Source organism: Bombina bombina, chromosome 6, assembly GCF_027579735.1.
Source record: "Bombina bombina isolate aBomBom1 chromosome 6, aBomBom1.pri, whole genome shotgun sequence".
Lineage (NCBI taxonomy): Eukaryota > Metazoa > Chordata > Amphibia > Anura > Bombinatoridae > Bombina > Bombina bombina.
Genome location: NC_069504.1, coordinates 353,214,767 through 353,236,144, shown reverse-complemented (window position 1 = coordinate 353,236,144; position 21,378 = coordinate 353,214,767). Strand labels below are relative to the sequence as shown.

Genomic DNA, 21,378 nt, shown 5'->3' with positions numbered 1-21,378 from the left:
GGAAATTTTATCTGCATTAATAAGTTTGTCATGACATGCAATACAAACAACAGCTGGAGAAACAGATACCAAAAATTATAGCAGATACACTTAGCTTGGTAGCTCCAGCAGTAGACAGCGATTTTCCTGTAGTATCTTCTGACTCAGATGCAACGTGAGACATCTTGCAATATGTAAGAGAAAAAACAACATATAAAGCAAAATTGATCAAATTCCTTAAATGACAGTTTCAGGAATGGGAAAAAATGCCAAAGAACAAGCTTCTAGCAACCAGAAGCACTGAAAAAATAAGACTTAAATAATGTGGAGACAAAAGCGACGCCCTTATTTTTTAGCGCCAAATAAGACGCCCACATTATTTGGCGCCTAAATGCTTTTGGCGCCAAAAATGACGCCACATCCGGAACGCCGACATTTTTGGCGCAAAATAACGTAAAAAAATGACGCAACTTCCGGCGACACGTATGACGCCGGAAACGGAAAAGAATTTTTGCGCCAAAAAAGTCCGCGCCAAGAATGACGCAATAAAATGAAGCATTTTCAGCCCCCGCGAGCCTAACAGCCCACAGGAAAAACAGAGTCAAATTTTTGAAGGTAAGAAAAAAATGATTAATTCAAATGCATTATCCCAAATATGAAACTGACTGTCTGAAAATAAGGAAAGTTGAACATTCTGAGTCAAGGCAAATAAATGTTTGAATACATATATTTAGAACTTTATAAACAAAGTGCCCAACCATAGCTTAGAGTGTCACAGAAAATAAGATTTACTTACCCCAGGACACTCATCTATATGTTTGTAGAAAGCCAAACCAGTACTGAAACGAGAATCAGCAGAGGTAATGGTATATATAAGAGTATATCGTCAATCTGAAAAGGGAGGTAAGAGATGAATCTCTACGACCGATAACAGAGAACCTATGAAATAGACCCCGTAGAAGGAGATTACTGCATTCAAATAGGCAATACTCTCCTCACATCCCTCTGACATTCACTGCACGCTGAGAGGAAAACCGGGCTCCAACTTGCTGCGGAGCGCATATCAACGTAGAATCTAGCACAAACTTACTTCACCACCTCCATCGGAGGCAAAGTTTGTAAAACTGAATTGTGGGTGTGGTGAGGGGTGTATTTATAGGCATTTTAAGGTTTGGGAAACTTTGCCCCTCCTGGTAAGAATGTATATCCCATACGTCACTAGCTCATGGACTCTTGCTAATTACATGAAAGAAAAAAAAGTTATTTTAAATTGACTATTGTTTCTGGTCAATAGATGCAGCCCAAATTGTGATGTCATCGGTGGCTGGAGCTTGGCAGCCACATCCAAGTGATCAGAAACAATATTAATTTTAAAGTAACTTTTTTGTTGTTAACATCATGATGATTTTCAGACTAAGCAAGCCCCACAGTGTAAGATACAAACATGCATTTACAGACCCCTTCTAGCTCATGTTTCTGTTATGTCTTTGCAGGGAGGGGGGTGGGAAGAGAGCGTCTGTTGTTCTTCTTTTCGAAGCTACTTTCAATGAGTGTCCCAGCCTAACCTCATCAACAGTGCTAAGCTTCGAAGTAAGTTTTAAAGAGCTTCATAATGTATTTTAGACCAGTATCTGCATTTTCTTCTTTACATCAGTGCGTAAAATTTGAATGTTTTACCTGAATCATGAATGTTTTTACCACTTTTTCAATTTACTAACATTTGGTTTGCTTAATTCTCTTGAAATACTTTGTTAAACAAACATACTTTAGTAGGCACAGAAGTTATGCACTACTGGGAGAAAGCTGCTGATTGGCCTGCACATACAGTACTGTGCAAGTCTAAGGCCACCATTAGATTTGTTGTTTAAGCAATGGTAGAATGACCATGTATAATTATTTCTTAGTCTCTTAATTAGATTACAACCAGACAATACAGGATATTTGTATGCAGTATTAAAAAACAAAAAAACTGAAAAACAGCTTCTATAGGCTAAAAACAATTTATGTAAGAACTTACCTGATAAATTCATTTCATTCATATTGGCAAGAGTCCATGAGCTAGTGACATATGGGATATACAATCCTACCAGGAGGGGCAAAGTTTCCTAAACCTCAAAATGCCTATAAATACACCCCTCACCACACCCACAATTCAGTTTAACGAATAGACAAGTAGTGGTGTGATAAAATAAGGAGTAAAAAAGCATACAAAAAAAAGGAACTGGAAATATAATTGTGCTTTTATACAAAAATCATAACCACCATAAAAAGGGTGGGACTCATGGACTCTTGCCAATATGAAAGAAATGAATTTATCAGGTTGATCAGTTCTTACATAAATTATGTTTTCTTTCATGTAATTGGCAAGAGTCTATGAGCTAGTGACGTATGGGATAGAAATACCCAAGATGTGGAAGACCACAGAAGAGTCACTAGAAAGGGAGGGATAAAATAAAAACAGCCAATTCCGCTGAAAAAAATAAATCCACACAAAAAATTAAGTCTCTCATAAATTTCACATAAATTACAAGAAAAAAACTTAAATCATAAAGACTGCTTCAGAAGAAGCAAATACATCAAAATGGTAAAATTTAGTAAATGTATGCAAAGAAGACTAAGTTGCTGCTTTGCAATTCTGATCAACTGAAGCTTCATTCTTAAAAGCCTAAAAACTGGCGACTGATCTAGTAGAATGTGCTGTAATTCTCTGAGGCGGAGATTGCCCCGCCTCTAAATAAGCCTTGTGAATCAAAAGCTTTAAACAAGATGCCAAATAAATGGCAGAGGCTTTCTGACCTTTCCTAGGACCAAAGCCTGAACAAAACAGTGAATATCAAAAAGCTTAGCAACCTTTCTATGAAATAAAACAGAAAGAGCAGAGATTTGTCCCTTCAAAGTACTTGCAGACAAACCTTTATCCAAACCATTCTGAAGAAACTGTAATATTCTAGGAATTCTAAAAGAATGTCAAGAGAATTTATGAGAACACCATGAAATATAGGTTTTCCAAACCCGATAAATTTTCCTTGAAACAGACTTACAAGCCTGTAGCATAGTATTAATCACCGAGTCAGAGAAACCTCTATGACTAAGCGTTCAATTTCAATACCTTCAAATTTAGCGATTTGAAATCCTGATGGAAAAACTGCCCTTGAGACAGATCTGGCCTTAATGGAAGTGGCCAAGGTTGGCAACTTGATATCTGGACAAGATCCACAAACCAAAATCTGTGAGGCCATGCTAGTGCTATCTTAAACACATGCGATTGTTCCATTATGATCTTGGCGATCCTCCTTGGAAGAAGAACTAGAGGTGGAAAGATGTAAGCAAGTTGGTATGGCCAAAGAACGGCTAACGCATCTACCATCTCAGCCACCTAAGGATCCCTGGACCTGGTAAGATACCTGGGTAGTTTCTTGTTTAGATGGGAAGCCATGAGATCTATTTCAGGAAGACCCAACATCTGTACAATCTGACAAAATACATCTAGATGGAGAGACCACTCCCCTGGATGTAAAGTCTGACGGCTGAGATAATCCGCTTCCCAATTGTCTACACCCGGGATATGTATTGCAGATATAAGACAGGAGTTGAATTCTGCCCAAGAAAGTATTCAAGATACTTCTTTCATCGCTAATGGACTGAGAGTCCCACCCTGATTATTGACATATGCCACAGTTGTGATATTGTCTGTCTGAAAACGAATGAATGATTCTCTCTTTAGTAGAGGACAAGCCTGAAGAGCCCTGAAAATAGAACAGAGTTCTCAAATATTGATTGGTAACCTCGCCTCTTGAGGATTCCAAACCCCTTGTGCTGTCAGAGACCCTCAGACAGCTCCCCAAACTGTCAGACTTGCCTCTGTTGAAATCACAGTCCAGGAAGTACAAACAAAGGAGGCCCCTTGAACAATAAGGTGATGGTTTAACCACCAAGTCAGAGAGAGTTGAGTGTTGGGATTTTAGAATATCAATTGTGATATCCGAGTATAATCCCTGCACCATTGATTTAGCATGCAAAGCTAAAGAGGTCTCATATGATATGTCTGAGGAATCAAGAAAATCTTTGTTAAATTGATCCTCCAACCATGTTTTTGAAGAAACATCACAATTTGATTTGTGCGAGATACTGCTAAATGAAAAGATTGAGCCAGTACAAAGATATTGTTTAAATAAGGAAACCCTGCAATACCCTACTCTCTGATTACAGATAAAAGGGCACCTAGAATCTTGGAAAATGGAAGAGCAACAAATTGGTAATGCTTGTCTAGAAAAGAGAATCTCAGAAACCAATAGTGGTCTGGATCAATCAGAATGTGAAGATATGCATCCTTTAAGTCTACTGTGGACATATAATGAGTTTGCTGAACAAAAAGCACAATAGTCCTTATAGTCACCATCTTTAAAGTTGGGACCCTTACAAAGCAATTAAAAAAATTCAGATCCAGAACTGGTCTGAATAAATTTTCCTTCTTCGGGACAATGAATAGATTTGAATAAAAACCCAAACCCTGTTCCAGAAGTGGAACTGGTACAATCACCCCTGAAAGCTCCAGATCTTTAACACACTTTAGAAAGGCCTGAGCTTTCACAGGATTTGCTGGAATGTGAGAGAGAAAAAAACTTAAATTATGCTTACCTTATAATTTTCTTTTGTTCAGATGGAGTCCACAGCTGCATTCATTACTTTTGAGAAATAAGAACCTGGCCACCAGGAGAAGGCAGACACACCCCAGCCAAAAGGCTTAAATACTTCTCCCACTTCCCTCATGCCCCAGTCATTCTGCCGAGGAACAAGGAACAGTAGAAGAAATACCAGGGTGAAAGGTGCCAGAAGAATAAAAAATAAGACGCCCCACAGAAAAATACGGGTGGGGAGCTATGGACTCTCTCCATCTGAAGAAAAGAAAATGATCAGGTAAGCATAGTTTAAGTTTTTCTTCATAAATGGAAAAAGAGTCCACAGCTGCATTCATTACTTTTGGGAAAACAATACCCAAGCTATAGAGGACACTGAATGCAAAAACGGGAGGGTACAAGAGGCAGCCTATTCTGAGGGTACCAGGCCTGAAAAACCCTACCCAACAACATCCCGCTTCATCCGAAGCCGAGAACTACTTTGAAAAAGAAAAGGCCCAAGGACCCTGACCGCAGATAGTCCACAACCTTGCTAGAGACCGCAGGAACTAGACTCAACTGAGTCAACAGCCTCCAAGACACCGTCCCCAGCAGTCGGTCTCCAAACAATACACCCCTTACTAAAGAAAGGAAACAAACTACCGTATTCTTCCACAAAGAAGAAAAGACATAGGGAAAACAGGATTGTACTTGTAAAGCTCGGCTAATCCCCCCTTAAGGGACTCAAAGCGCTGCTCATTTTATCAACCTCGAAAGGAGCAAAGGCGGAGTAGACCTTGCCGAAGATCGAACTTGCAACCTACGGTTTGCTATAGTGCAGAGTAGCCACAGTGCATTAGAATGCTGAGATAGCTTCCAGCTAGCATAAGGAAATCCAGAAAAAAAACCCTAAAAAGGGCACAAAGGTACTAAATAAAACCTGAGAAACCGGGTCAGGCTAACAGAGACCCAACCAGTCTCATAGAAACAAGGGGAGGCAACGCCCAGACTCCAGAAATATAAACCACGGGATAAAGCCTCTGAAACAGAGAGAGGATCTTCCCCTAACACAGTGCAACCGCACTGTAGAAAGCAACTGAAGACGAAGGTCCCCAAGTCGCAAAAAGGTATCTCAGAATATCAAAATATTCAGAACGAAACCTCTTGCAGCAAGCTCAGATAGGTCTGACGAAAAACACCTGAAGCAAAAACACTGCACGCTGCAGTCATCTAAAAATGACTCTGAAACTTAAATACTTGCAGGGCAAGTAGAAAGCAGCTGAAGATAGGATCATTCAGATTGCCAAGTATCCACTAATCAGCAGATAACGTCACAGGCTATGTAAGAGCCGCCAGTCCTTCCCACAAATCTTGAATGTGGATAAAGGAGAAACCTCAAAAAGGCTTACTGTACCTCGAATGCTATGAGGACGAAATAACAGAGCAACAGATCTCAGATCCTGCTCCAACACCAGACCAGCCCAAGCGACAGACATGTCTGATAGACAGGGGGACAGAAAGACCCCAACCACAAGCCCCCAGGGAATGGAAAGAAAAAAGGGGGGACTCACCCACCCAAACACTCCCAAGGAGAACCCCCTAGGACCTGGAACAGAGAAAAGTGCAAAAGATCCGTAGGAAGACCTGTCACAACTCTTAGACAGTCTCTACCTAGAGAGATCAATTTCCAACAGGTGGAACAGAGCCCACAGAGCAGCAGATGCTGCCCCTTACAGAAATAAGCCACCTGATCCGACCTACAAACAGGGCAGGACAAAGACCCTTCAGAGAGAGGAAACCCCAACTCATAAGGAAGATAAACTATCTCCTCCAAAGGGAAGGACACAGATAAGAACAGCGTACATATACACAAAACGTGAAGCCATAGTATGATCAAAACACGGCCGAATGAAAAATCATCTAAACTTCACTGTTGACCCAACAGAGAGAGAGAAAAAAACTGCCCACAGAGGAGCACACTCCGTCCGAAGGACAAGTCAGGCCTTAAAGTTTATAACCAGTAGCCGAAGGTGGATGTAAACTCTGGTCTACCTGCTTGCAAGCCCAATGAGCTAGCCCCTATGTCGCAACATAGGGTCCCTGAAAAAAACTGGGTCATCACAAACAAGTCCACATAAGTCTCCAGACATCCAAGAAGGATCCAAGACAAGAACTCCGGACCCAGGACCCAGAATTGTCCTAGAACGAACCTCAGGGAACACAAGATACCTCGTTTGAAGCAATCAGACCTCACAAGGGATGAGAACCGGGAAATCCGGATAACGGGTAAAGGACTAATTCGTAATTCCCAGCCCAAAGGGAAGAAAACACCCTTAGCCGGAGGTGAACACCCCCCCAGCAAGGTATTCGGCCGCAACAAAGTCACACAATTTCTCTAGAGCCCAAAAGGCCCCAAGGGCAGCACTAAGGCAAATTAAACGAGAACAGAGTTACCCGAAAGAGCGTAGAAGAAAGGCTAGTCTCTATACTCCTTTCAGATCAACGTTCCAGAGAACCACACCCAAGGGAGAAGAATGCAAAGCATCCCAAACCCAAGGCAGAAAAACATCCCCTAAGCAAAAAGCTTGGAAAAAGAGACAACACCACCTATCGCCCCTGATATTGAGACAAATAAGTCCCGAAGGAAGACAGAGCCTCACGGCCTTCAATTCCTAAATAACCGGCCAAAGCCACCAGAAAAACCGGACAAAGTCCAGAAAGTCTCGACCCAAAGGAAGATAACCTCTAAAAGGAACAAATCCTAAAAGGACACTTCCAAAGAGACCATGAAAGGCAAAACCATAAGAACAGCAGTATGAAGGACTAAATCCTCCAAGCCTCCAACCCGCAATGGGAAGAAACACTCTAGTTCCCGAAAAAAATCGGAAACAACTGAGCATGTTGCCGCGGATCAACGGAGTCCTGGCCCACTAGATTGAAAGGCGAATGAGGACTGAACCAATCCCCCATGCCCCTTAACAACCACGGACCCTCAAGTCCTCTCAGGACGCTAGTTGAAGCTTGTAAAATAAAACAAGACAACCACACAAATAATATTGTGATCACTAGGAGCCCTCATCGGACCAACCAGACATAAAAGGGTGCCACTAGGCCTCAAAGACAGAAGGATTTTTTACCCAGTCAGGACCAGCCTGAAACCAAGGGCCCCAGAACTGTCAAGGCCACAGATGATGGAGGTATAAAGAACAGTCAGACAGACTTTTGTAAACAGTGCAACCAAAAAAATCGTGAGTATCAATTCCAGAGAGGAAAATTACCAAAGGAAACATCATACCACAACATGAGCTTTAGACCAAATAAAAATCATTCTCACCTGATGAAAATAAAGATAAGGCAACCCGTAGGTTATCGCCCAGGAAAAACGGACAGACCCGCAGGACCAGCCCAACAGGGGTCCGAGACTTCCAAGCTCAGAACTGGAAAAGGATACACAAATAACAGACTATAAGAGGATTACTTCATCCCCTTATGTCTATGAATGCAAGCCAGTCGCAGTGTAAGACTGAGAATCCCCAGATCCATTAAGAGTGTGATCCTCCAGCAACACCAAAAACGCGCCTTAGTAGGACACGCACGAAGGCACGCCAGTCTAACACGGAAGGCGCAACATACCTCCACCAGGACAAAAGGAAACACCGGCCCCCGAAGGTTGACCCCCTGAGGCCTATGGGGCAGTCGCTCCCCCGTAAGGCTGACCTGGACCAGGTGATCCCATTCCTGAAGAGCACCGGTTAACTAAACACAGACAATATCATAAGCACACTACCGGGAGGTGCAGATGTGTCAGCGCCAAAAATATGGCCATGCGGAACAGTGTCGTAACCTCCGATGGTAACAGGCCACACTCCCTAGAAAGGATAAGTAGCGTTTGGGTTACCTGCATGCGTAGTAATAGTTGATGGTAGGGAACTAGTCTCGTGAGAAATAGAATCCCCAGAGACGGATGGCTCAGTGGGCACCCGATTCTCCAATCCCAAGGAACAGAGCACTCTAAAACGGCATTCGGAACATAATGGACTGGCATATATCACCCGGTCCAATTCATATTCTTCGCAAGAAGTAGAGTCAGAATCAGAGACATCCGTCTCCAATAATTCTCCATAACTGGGACACTGCCACCTCCAGATAACCAGACACCAGCGAGGAATTCTCCATTGCCACGCGGTCAGGAAATCAGAAATGGAGTCACAAGGTAAACCGCGCAGCCCATGCAAAAGCGTGCCCGAACGAAAAGGCTGTGTCACTAGACATAGGCCGTTATGTTACAAAATAGCCATAAGCCGAAGCGACACTACACAGTAGCAGACAAAATCACATAAACATGATTATAAACCCCCCCGTTCAATAATCCCCCTCAGGAGATATTAACCATTGATTCCTAGATACAAAAAGGAGCCTCACTGAGACCCTATGTTAAAGTTATCCCCGAAAGGTTGTAGCCCCTCTCGGATAAACAGTTGAAATAACAATACATCCATGATGAAAGTAAAATGAAACAATCTTACCGGAATCTACGCCGTGGAACAGGAACACGGCCCATCAAGTGTGACAGATAGTCGCGTCGCTTCTGCAATGGACTTGAGAGAAAAAGGCAGGTAGCGAAACTCGTCAATGCTGATTGCTTGTGGAGCTGTTAATATTTATCGGGATGGTTTCGCAAAAAGACTTCCTGCATCTCCGGACTCTAACCTTCATCCATGTTCTCACTGAGAGGCTGAAGAGTACTACCCTCCATAAGAAACTATCGAAAACTTCTGACACTTCTCTGCCAACCTCCTGGGACAAAAGGCAAAGAATGACTGGGGGGATGAGGGAAGTGGCAGGAGTATTTAAGCCTTTGGCTGGGGTGTCTTTACCTCCTCCTGGTGGCCAGGTTCTTTTTTCCGAAAAGTAATGAATGCAGCTGTGGACTCTTTCCATTTATGAAGAAAAACCTTTTCACAGGAATCCAATGATTCTGAATGGAACCTGCCCAAACGTCTTGAAATAAGAGAACTGGATTGAGGGCCGCACCTTCATACAGTTTTGGGGGCTGGCTTTGGTTTCTTAAAAGGCTTGGATTTATTCCAACTCGAAGATGGCTTCCAATTGAAGCCAGAGTCCTTAGGGGAAGGAGTGGTTTTCTGTTCTCTATTCTGACGAAAGGAAAGAAACCGATTAGAAGCTCTAGTTTTACCCTTAGATTTTTTTAACCTGGGGCCAAAAAACTCCCCCCCCCCCCAGTAATAGTGGAAATAATAGAATCCAACTGAGAACCAAACAAATTATTAACCTGAAATGATAGAGATAGTAAACTAGATTTAGATACCATGGCAGCATTTAATGATTTGAGCCATTAAGCTCTTCTTGCTAAAATAGCCAGATATATAATTTTTAAAATCAATCTTAACGATATCAAAAATAGCATCACAGAGAAAATGATTAGCATATTGAAGGAAACGAACAATGCTAGACAAATCAGAATCTTTTTCCCGTTGTGCTAAGCTATCCAACCAAAAAGTCGATGCAGCCGCAACATCAGCCACAGAAATGGCAGGCCTGAGAATATAGCCAGAATGTAAATAAGCTTTCCTAAGATGAGATTAAATTTTCCTATCTAAAGGATCCTTAAAGGAAGTACTATCTTCCATAGGAATAGCAGTACGCTTGGCAAGAGTAGAAATATCCCTATCAACCTTAAGGACTTTTCCCCAAACTCTAATTTAGCCACTGGCAAAGGGTACAACCTTTTAAACCTAGAAGGAACAAAAGAAGTACCAGGCTTAGACCATTCCTTAGCAATCACATCAGAAAAAGCATCAGGAACAGGAAAAACCTCAGGATTAATCACAGGAGGTTTATAAACAGAATTTAAACGTTTACTGGATTTGTTATCAAGAGAACCAGACTCCTCAATATCCAAAGTAATCAATAATTCTTTCAACAAAGAAAGAATATACTCAATATTAAAAAGATAAGTTGATTTATCAATGTCAATGTCTGAAGCAGGATCTTCTGAGTCAGAGAGATCCTCTTTAGAAGTGGATATATCAGTATGTTGTCGGTCATTACAAAATTCATCAGTATCATGAGAAGTTTTAAAAGACCTTTTACGTTTATTAGAAGGCAAAATAGCAGACATAGCCTTCTGTATCGCATCAGCAATATAATTTTTCATATCAACAGGGATATCAGGTACATTAGATGTTGAAGAAACAACAGATACTGTACTAGTACTAATAGAAACATTTTCTGCATGCAAAAGCTTTTAATGACAACTGTTACATACTACAGCTGGAGACATAATCTCAGCTATCTTACAACAGATACACTTAGCTTTGGTAGAATTGTATTCATGCAGCAGGGTTCCTACAGCAGCTTTTGAGAAAGGATCAGATTGAGACATCTTGTAAAAGAAAAAATAACATTTAAACAAAAAAATATCTTATTTCCTCATATAGCAGTTTCAGAAACGGGAAAAAATGCAAATGCTAAAATAGGCAAAAAAAAAACAAATAGCATAGCCCTCTGAGCATAAAGAAGGCAAGGAGCATATAGGAAGTGGGGTAAAATAAAAATAAAATTTGGCGCCAAGTATGGCGCAAAGTATAAAACATTTTTGCCACCAACAAACATCTGGAAATGACAACTCGAGTCATAACAGACGCAACTTTGCGCTAAACAACCTGACGTCAACTAAGACGCAGGAAATGACTAACTTGCATCATCATAAACGCACATTCAAGCCAAAAAACTTTTGCGGCAAAAATGATGCAATAACATTTTGCTCCCTCGCGAGACTAAATTTGCCCGCAAATTTTTAGAGAAACAAGTCAAATTGGAAAAAAAAGACTAAACCCCAGGTAAGTAAATATTAAAAAAAATAACTTCCTAAAACATGATTCCCATACTGAAATTGTTAGACTGCAAAGGGTAATATACATAGACCTGACTCATGGCAAATATAAGTAAACACATATTTAGAACTTTATATAAATACATAAAGCGCCAACCATAGCTGAGACTATCATAAATAATTATATACTTAACGAAAGACACCCATCCACATATAGCAGATAGCCAAACCAGTACTGAAAACTATCAGCAGAGGTAATGGTATATAAGAGTATATCGTCAATCTGAAAAGGGAGGTAGAAGATGAATCCCTATAACCGATAACAGAGAACCCTTGAAAAGATTTCCCACGAGAGAAACCATAAAAATCAATAAGCGATAATCTCTTCATATCACTCTGACAAACACTGTACTCTGAGAGGAATTAGGGTTCAGAATGCTTAGAAACGCTTATCATAGAAGAAAAACAAAAAATCAAGCACAAACTTACTTCACCACCTCCATAAGAGGCAAAGTTTGTAAAACGGAATTGTGGGTGTGGTGAGGGGTATTTATTTTTAGGTATTTTGAGGTTTGGGAAACTTTGCCCCTCCTGGTAGGATTGTATATCCCATACGTCACTAGCTCATGGACTCTTGCCAATTACATGAAAGAAATAGCAATTATTTAGTGTGACCTCCCCTTACACTTGAGCAATAGAAGGAACCTGGCTCTCATAAACCTAAATGGAAACTTAATTAATGTCATTGCTAACACCTGTATTTCTACTATTTCGTGTCAAAATTACTTCTGTGAAAAAAGGTCTATTACACCAGGTGTGTGCAAAACATGCTTGAGCATTACATACACATGTGGTATGAGTTTAGTTAATTGAAAGCTTGCTAATAAGAACGACTGTCAATCTCATCATTCCATTCAAAAAGCAAAAGATCACAGAATTTGACAGACATATACTTTTGCATCAGGAAGGCCACTCTCAAAAGGAAATAAGTAAACAAACTGAATACTCAGGATGTGGTATTCAAGTAGTTAAAGAAATTTTAAGAATCAGGAGAGGTCAAGGACAAAAAAAAAAAAAAAAAAAAGACTAAGGCCAAGAAAATTATTGATGTTGTTAGAATTCACAACTTTAGGCAAAAATTTAAATTAAGTCTGCAAAACAGCTTCATCTTGATTGAAAATGAGATACAGAAACTCACAAGAGTGAGCAGATAATACATAAAATGTTCAAGCAGAAGAGATAGCCAAAATAAATAAAACTTTCCAAGAAAATAATTTAATGTCCGTAAAATGCATAGACTCAAAAGAAGGAGCCTGTAAAATTTTCAAAACCAAAATTGAGACTCCAAGGAGGAGAAATAGATTTAAAAACAGGTTTAATATGAATAAAAGCCTGAACAAAAGAGTGAATAATTTCAGGAAGTTTAGCAATCTTTCTAAGAAATTAGACAGAAAGAGGAGAAATTTGTCCTTTCAAAAAATTTGCAGACAAAACTTTTATCCAAACCATCCTGAAGAAACTGTAAAATCCTAGGAATTCTAAAAGAATGCCAATAATCATGAGTAGAATTATCATGAAATATAGGTTTTCCTAACCCGAAAATAAATTCTCCTAGAAACAGACTTATGATGTATCATAGTGCAAACAACGGAGTCAGAGAAATCTCTATGACTAAACACTTAAGCGTTCAATTTCCATGCCTTCAAAATAAGAGATTTGAGATCCTGATGGAAAAAACAGCCCCTGAAAAAGGAAGTCTAGCCTTAAAGGATGTAACCAAGGCTGGCAACTGGACATCCTGACAAGGTCTGCATACCAAAACCTGAGAGACCAAGCTGGTGCCATCAGAAACACATAAGATCGTTCCATTATGATCTTGGAGATACTCTTGGAAAAACAAAAACATAATTTATGTAAGAACTTACCTGATAAATTCATTTCTTTCATATTAGCAAGAGTCCATGAGCTAGTGACGTATGGGATATACATTCCTACCAGGAGGGGCAAAGTTTCCCAAACCTCAAAATGCCTATAAATACACCCCTCACCACACCCACAATTCAGTTTAACGAATAGCCAAGAAGTGGGGTGATAAAAAAGTGTGAAAGCATATAAAATAAGGAATTGGAATAATTGTGCTTTATACAAAAATCATAACCACCACAAAAAAAGGGCGGGCCTCATGGACTCTTGCTAATATGAAAGAAATGAATTTATCAGGTAAGTTCTTACATAAATTATGTTTTCTTTCATGTAATTAGCAAGAGTCCATGAGCTAGTGACGTATGGGATAATGACTACCCAAGATGTGGATCTTTCCACACAAGAGTCACTAGAGAGGGAGGGATAAAATAAAGACAGCCAATTAATGCTGAAAATAATCCACACCCAAAAATAAAGTTTAACGAAAAACATAAGCAGAAGATTCAAACTGAAACCGCTGCCTGAAGTACTTTTCTACCAAAAACTGCTTCAGAAGAAGAAAATACATCAAAATGGTAGAATTTAGTAAAAGTATGCAAAGAGGACCAAGTTGCTGCTTTGCAAATCTGGTCAACCGAAGCTTCATTCCTAAACGCCCAGGAAGTAGAAACTGACCTAGTAGAATGAGCTGTAATTCTTTGAGGCAGAGTTTTACCCGACTCAACATAGGCAAGATGAATTAAAGATTTCAACCAAGATGCCAAAGAAATGGCAGAAGCTTTCTGGCCTTTTCTAGAACCGGAAAAGTTAACAAATAGACTAGAAGTCTTACGGAAAGATTTCGTAGCTTCAACATAATATTTCAAAGCTCTAACAACATCCAAAGAATGCAACGATTTCTCCTTAGAATTCTTAGGATTAGGACATAATGAAGGAACCACAATTTCTCTACTAATGTTGTTGGAATTCACAACTTTAGGTAAAAATTCAAAAGAAGTTCGCAACACCGCCTTATCCTGATGAAAAATCAGAAAAGGAGACTCACAAGAAAGAGCAGATAATTCAGAAACTCTTCTGGCAGAAGAGATGGCCAAAAGGAACAAAACTTTCCAAGAAAGTAATTTAATGTCCAATGAATGCATAGGTTCAAACGGAGGAGCTTGAAGAGCTCCCAAAACCAAATTCAAACTCCAAGGAGGAGAAATTGACTTAATAACAGGTTTTATACGAACCAAAGCTTGTACAAAACAATGAATATCAAGAAGAATAGCAATCTTTCTGTGAAAAAGAACAGAAAGAGCAGAGATTTGTCCTTTCAAAGAACTTGCGGACAAACCCTTAAACCATCCTGAAGAAACTGTAAAATTCTCGGTATTCTAAAAGAATGCCAAGAAAAATTATGAGAAAGACACCAAGAAATATAAGTCTTCCAGACTCTATAATATATCTCTCGAGATACAGATTTACGAGCCTGTAACATAGTATTAATCACAGAGTCAGAGAAACCTCTTTGACCAAGAATCAAGCGTTCAATCTCCATACCTTTAAATTTAAGGATTTCAGATCCTGATGGAAAAAAGGACCTTGTGACAGAAGGTCTGGTCTTAACGGAAGAGTCCACGGTTGGCAAGAGGCCATCCGGACAAGATCCGCATACCAAAACCTGTGAGGCCATGCCGGAGCTACCAGCAGAACAAACGAGCATTCCTTCAGAATCTTGGAGATTACTCTTGGAAGAAGAACTAGAGGCGGAAAGATATAGGCAGGATGATACTTCCAAGGAAGTGATAATGCATCCACTGCCTCCGCCTGAGGATCCCGGGATCTGGACAGATACCTGGGAAGTTTCTTGTTTAGATGAGACGCCATCAGATCTATTTCTGGAAGTTCCCACATTTGAACAATCTGAAGAAATACCTCTGGGTGAAGAGACCATTCGCCCGGATGCAACGTTTGGCGACTGAGATAATCCGCTTCCCAATTGTCTATACCTGGGATATGAACCGCAGAGATTAGACAGGAGCTGGATTCCGCCCAAACCAAAATTCGAGATACTTCTTTCATAGCCAGAGGACTTGATGATTGATGTATGCCACAGTTGTGACATTGTCTGTTTGAAAACAAATGAACGATTCTCTCTTCAGAAGAGGCCAAAACTGAAGAGCTCTGAAAATTGCACGGAGTTCCAAAATATTGATCGGTAATCTCACCTCCTGACATTCCCAAACTCCTTGTGCCGTCAGAGATCCCCACACAGCTCCCCAACCTGTGAGACTTGCATCTGTTGAAATTACAGTCCAGGTCGGAAGCACAAAAGAAGCCCCCTGAATTAAACAATGGTGATCTGTCCACCATGTTAGAGAGTGTCGAACAATCGGTTTTAAAGATATTAATTGAGATATCTTCGTGTAATCCTTGCACCATTGCTTCAGCATACAGAGCTGAAGAGGTCGCATGTGAAAACGAGCAAAGGGGATCGCGTCCGATGCAGCAGTCATAAGACCTAGAATTTCCATGCATAAGGCTACCGAAGGGAATGATTGTGACTGAAGGTTTCGACAAGCTGCAATCAATTTTAGACGTCTCTTGTCTGTTAAAGACAGAGTCATGGACACTGAATCCATCTGGAAACCCAGAAAGGTTACCCTTGTCTGAGGAATCAAAGAACTTTTTGGTAAATTGATCCTCCAACCATGATCTTGAAGAAACAACACAAGTCGATTCGTATGAGATTCTGCTAAATGTAAAGACTGAGCAAGTACCAAGATATCGTCCAAATAAGGAAATACCACAATACCCTGTTCTCTGATTACAGACAGAAGGGCACCGAGAACCTTTGTAAAAATTCTTGGAGCTGTAGCTAGGCCAAACGGCAGAGCCACAAACTGGTAATGCTTGTCCAGAAAAGAGAATCTCAGGAACTGATAATGATCTGGATGAATCGGAATATGCAGATATGCATCCTGTAAATCTATTGTGGACATATAATTCCCTTGCTGAACAAAAGGCAAGATAGTCCTTACAGTTACCATCTTGAACGTTGGTATTCTTACATAACGATTCAATATTTTTAGATCCAGAACTGGTCTGAAGGAATTCTCCTTCTTTGGTACAATGAAGAGATTTGAATAAAACCCCATCCCCTGTTCCGGAACTGGAACCGGCATAATTACTCCAGTCAACTCTAGATCTGAAACACATTTCAGAAATGCTTGAGCTTTTACTGGATTTACTGGGACACGGGAAAGAAAAAATCTCTTTGCAGGAGGTCTCATCTTGAAACCAATTCTGTACCCTTCTGAAACAATGCTCTGAATCCAAAGATTGTGAACAGAATTGATCCAAATTTCCTTGAAAAAACGTAACCTGCCCCCTACCAGCTGAGCTGGAATGAGGGCCGCACCTTCATGTGGACTTAGAAGCAGGCTTTGCCTTTCTAGCTGGCTTGGATTTATTCCAGACTGGAGATGGTTTCCAAACTGAAACTGCTCCTGAGGATGAAGGATCAGGCTTTTGTTCTTTGTTGAAACGAAAGGAACGAAAACGATTATTAGCCCTGCTTTTACCTTTAGATTTTTTATCCTGTGGTAAAAAAGTTCCTTTCCCACCACAGTAACAGTTGAAATAATGGAATCCAACTGAGAACCAAATAATTTGTTACCCTGGAAAGAAATGGAAAGTAAAGTAGATTTAGAAGCCATATCAGCATTCCAAGTTTTAAGCCATAAAGCTCTTCTAGCTAAAATAGCTAGAGACATAAACCTGACATCAACTCTGATAATATCAAAAATGGCATCACAGATAAAATTATTAGCATGCTGTAGAAGAATAATAATATCATGAGAATCATGATGTGTTACTTGTTGCGCTAAAGTTTCCAACCAGAAAGTTGAAGCTGCAGCAACATCAGCCAAAGATATAGCAGGTCTAAGAAGATTACCTGAATACAGATAAGCTTTTCTTAGAAAGGATTCAATTTTCCTATCTAAAGGATCCTTAAACGAAGTACCATCTGACGTAGGAATAGTAGTACGTTTAGCAAGGGTAGAAATAGCCCCATCAACTTTAGGGATTTTGTCCCAAAATTCTAATCTGTCAGACGGCACAGGATATAATCGCTTAAAACGTTTAGAAGGAGTAAATGAATTACCCAATTTATCCCATTCTTTGGAAATTACTGCAGAAATAGCATTAGGAACAGGAAAAACTTCTGGAATAACCACAGGAGCTTTAAATACCTTATCCAAACGTTTAGAATTAGTATCAAGAGGACCAGAATCCTCTATTTCTAAAGCAATTAGTACTTCTTTAAGTAAAGAACGAATAAATTCCATTTTAAATAAATATGAAGATTTATCAGCATCAACCTCTGAGACAGAATCCTCTGAACCAGAAGAGTCATCAGAATGATGATGTTCATTTAAAAATTCATCTGTAGGGAGAGAAGTTTTAAAAGATTTTTTACGTTTACTAGAAGGAGAAATAACAGACATAGCCTTCTTTATGGATTCTGAAACAAAATCTCTTATATTATCAGGAACATTCTGCACCTTAGATGTTGAAGGAACTGCAACAGGCAATGGTACATTACTAAAGGAAATATTATCTGCTTTAACAAGTTTGTCATGACAATCAATACAAACAACAGCTGGAGGAATAGCTACCAAAAGTTTACAGCAGATACACTTAGCTTTGGTAGATCCAGCACTAGACAGCGATTTTCCTGTAGAATCTTCTGGCTCAGATGCAACGTGAGACATCTTGCAATATGTAAGAGAAAAAACAACATATATATATAAAGCAAAATTGATCAAATTCCTTAAATGACAGTTTCAGGAATGGGAAAAAATGCCAAAGAACAAGCTTCTAGCAACCAGAAGCAAAGAAAAATGAGACTTAAATAATGTGGAGACAAAAGCGACGCCCATATTTTTCGCGCCAATAAGACGCCCACATTATTTGGCGCCTAAATGCTTTTTGGCGCCAAAATGACGCCACATCCGGAACGCCGACATTTTTGGCGCAAAATAACGTCAAAAAATGACGCAACTTCCGGCGACACGTATGACGCCGGAAACGGAAACTAATTTTTTTGCGCCAAAAAAGTCCGCGCCAAGAATGACGCAATAAAATGAAGCATTTTCAGCCCCCACGAGCCTAACAGCCCACAGGGAAGAGTCAAATTTTTGAAGGTAAGAAAAAATGATTAAATCAAATGCATTATCCCAAATATGAAACTGACTGTCTGAAAATAAGGAAAGTTGAACATTCTGAGTCAAGGCAAATAAATGTTTGAATACATATATTTAGAACTTTATAAATAAAGTGCCCAACCATAGCTTGGAGTGTCACAGAAAATAAGATTTACTTACCCCAGGACACTCATCTACATGTTTGTAGAAAGCCAAACCAGTACTGAAACGAGAATCAGCAGAGGTAATGGTATATATAAGAGTATATCGTCGATCTGAAAAGGGAGGTAAGAGATGAATCTCTACGACCGATAACAGAGAACCTATGAAATAGACCCCGTAGAAGGAGATCACTGCATTCAAATAGGCAATACTCTCCTCACATCCCTCTGACATTCACTGCACGCTGAGAGGAAAACCGGGCTCCAACTTGCTGCGGAGCGCATATCAACGTAGAATCTAGCACAAACTTACTTCACCACCTCCATCGGAGGCAAAGTTTGTAAAACTGAATTGTGGGTGTGGTGAGGGGTGTATTTATAGGCATTTTGAGGTTTGGGAAACTTTGCCCCTCCTGGTAGGAATGTATATCCCATACGTCACTAGCTCATGGACTCTTGATAATTACATGAAAGAAATTTATGCTTACCTGATAAATGTATTTATTTCTTGGCACGATGAGTCCATGGGATCATCAATTACTGTTGGGAATATAACTCCTGGCCAGCAGGAGGAGGATTCTCTCCCTCTTATCCTGAGGGAGAGAATGACCCTTTCTGCCCATAATGTCTGAAATAATCTCAGCTTAGCGCGGCCCAAACAAGATCTTACCCTTGTAAGGAATAGACAAAAGCTTAGACTTAGAAGACACATCCGCAGACCAAGGCTTCAACCATAAAGCCCTGCGAGCTAAAGCAGCAAAGCCAGAAATCTTTGCTCCCAACTTGATGACCTGCAAAGAGGCATCCGTGATAAAAGAATTAGCCAACTTAAGAGCCCTGATCCTATCCAGGATCTCCTCAAGAGGTGCATCCACCTGAATAGAATCAGACAGCACATCAAACCAATATGTTGCCGCACTAGTTACAGTAGCAATACACACCACAGGCTGCCATTGCAACCCCTGGTGAATATACATCCTTTTAAGCAACGCCTCCAACTTCTTATCCATAGGATCCTTAAAGGAATAGCTATCCTCTATGGGAATAGTGGTCCTCTTGGCCAAAGTGGAAGTCACTCCCTCCACCTTGGGAACTGTCTGGCAAAGACTCCTTAACAGAATCAGCAAATGAAAACATTTTCTTAAAAATCGGAAAAGGGGAAAAAGGAATCCCAGGCTTTACCCACTCCCATGCAATAATCTCAGAAGAAACAGGAAAAAACTTCCATGGCTGAAGGAACATCAAATTATTTGTTCTGCTAACTAAATTTCTTTGGAGTGACTACAAATGTAGCATCAGAGTCATCCAAGGTAGCCAAAACCTCCTTGAGTAGCACCCAGAGGTGCTCAAGTTTAAACCTGAAAGTTAACACTTCAGCATCAGAAGAAGGAACTATACTATATGAGTCTGAGATCTCCCCCTCAGACGCTACAGAAGAATCCTCCTCCTCAGATCTATGAGAGGAACTATTTGAAATAGCCACACCTGATTCAGATACCTTAATCCCTGAATCCTTATATCTCCTTTTACGCTTCCCCTGTAATGTAGGAAAAGCCACCAGGGCATCAGTTACCGCAGAGGATATCTGGGTAGCAATGTCCTGCAAGGAAACCCCAACTGGAGTAACAGATGAAACACTGGGCACTTCATGAGTAGACACTAAAGGATGGGATGTTTGAGAAAAAAACCTGCAGCATATCCTGGACAGGAGACCCCTGAACAGCATCCGCCTTAGCTAATGATGGCTCAGATTCAAAAAGTCTATCCCTATAATGTAATGTCCTATCAATACATAATGAACAAAAAGGGATTGGAGGTTCCACATTAGAATCAAGGCATAAGCTACATGTAACATCTTGCAAAGCCCCTTGATCCATCTTATCAAAAATAAATCAAACTGGCTTCCCAAAAGTCAAAAAAAATAAAATAAACTTTACTGGCCCTTTAAATTTTAAAAGGACAATTCTTTTACTGCAAAAAAAATGTTTGCTTTCCCAAACGAAAAAACGCTAAATCAAAAAATACTGAACCCTCCAGGCAGCCTCTTAACCTTAACACACCCTCCTGAGAGCCTTCCTAACCACCTGAAAACCGGATAAGATCCCCAATGATCCGGACTCAAAAAGACCTGCAGCGCAATGAAAAGTCCAAGGCTTTTTAGCCGACAATGCCACAAGCAACCCCCACACAAACCAGAACACAACAGAGATACGGAAAGGAGCGCAACTTTATTGCCGCCTCAGCAATCCGTGCCTCCTATTTGTGGGCATGACATGTTAGAAAAAAATCCGGTATAAAAAACAAACACGCAGCAACACTGCTGCAAAACTGAGAGTCCTCCAAAGTGTCAAATGGTGCCCACATACTGGCCAATAAAGAAAACCCCACATAAGATTTCAGTCCCAAGACACAGCAAAGTGCCATAACCTTTTCTTCTGTCAGCAAAAAATAATAATAAACAGGCACTTACCTGAGACCAATCTGCCCGGCAGCAGGGCAGTACACAGATATGGGAAGGCTTCCTCCCCCCCATAGACCTGTGGAAAAAAACGAAAGTCTGACTAATCCTAATCAGGCATTCAGGATAGGGCAGCACCAGACATGGAAGGCACAGTGAGAATGAAAAAACCCCACCAGTTTCCAAATGCTCA

General features: G+C 40.4%; 1 protein-coding gene across 1 annotated transcript in view; it reads right to left on the bottom strand.

Moving 5' to 3' along the window:
- The window catches only part of LOC128664426 (M-phase inducer phosphatase 1-B-like), a 510,343-nt gene extending 489,252 nt beyond the window's left edge, over positions 1–21,091 (bottom strand). Inside the window, exons 1-2 of the mRNA XM_053719257.1 lie at positions 21,034–21,091; positions 20,226–20,386 (exon numbers count right to left, since the gene is read on the bottom strand). Coding sequence (XP_053575232.1) covers positions 20,226–20,386; positions 21,034–21,091 — 219 coding nt within the window. The remainder of the gene's footprint in view (positions 1–20,225; positions 20,387–21,033) is intronic.
- Positions 21,092–21,378: the final 287 nt, after the last annotated feature.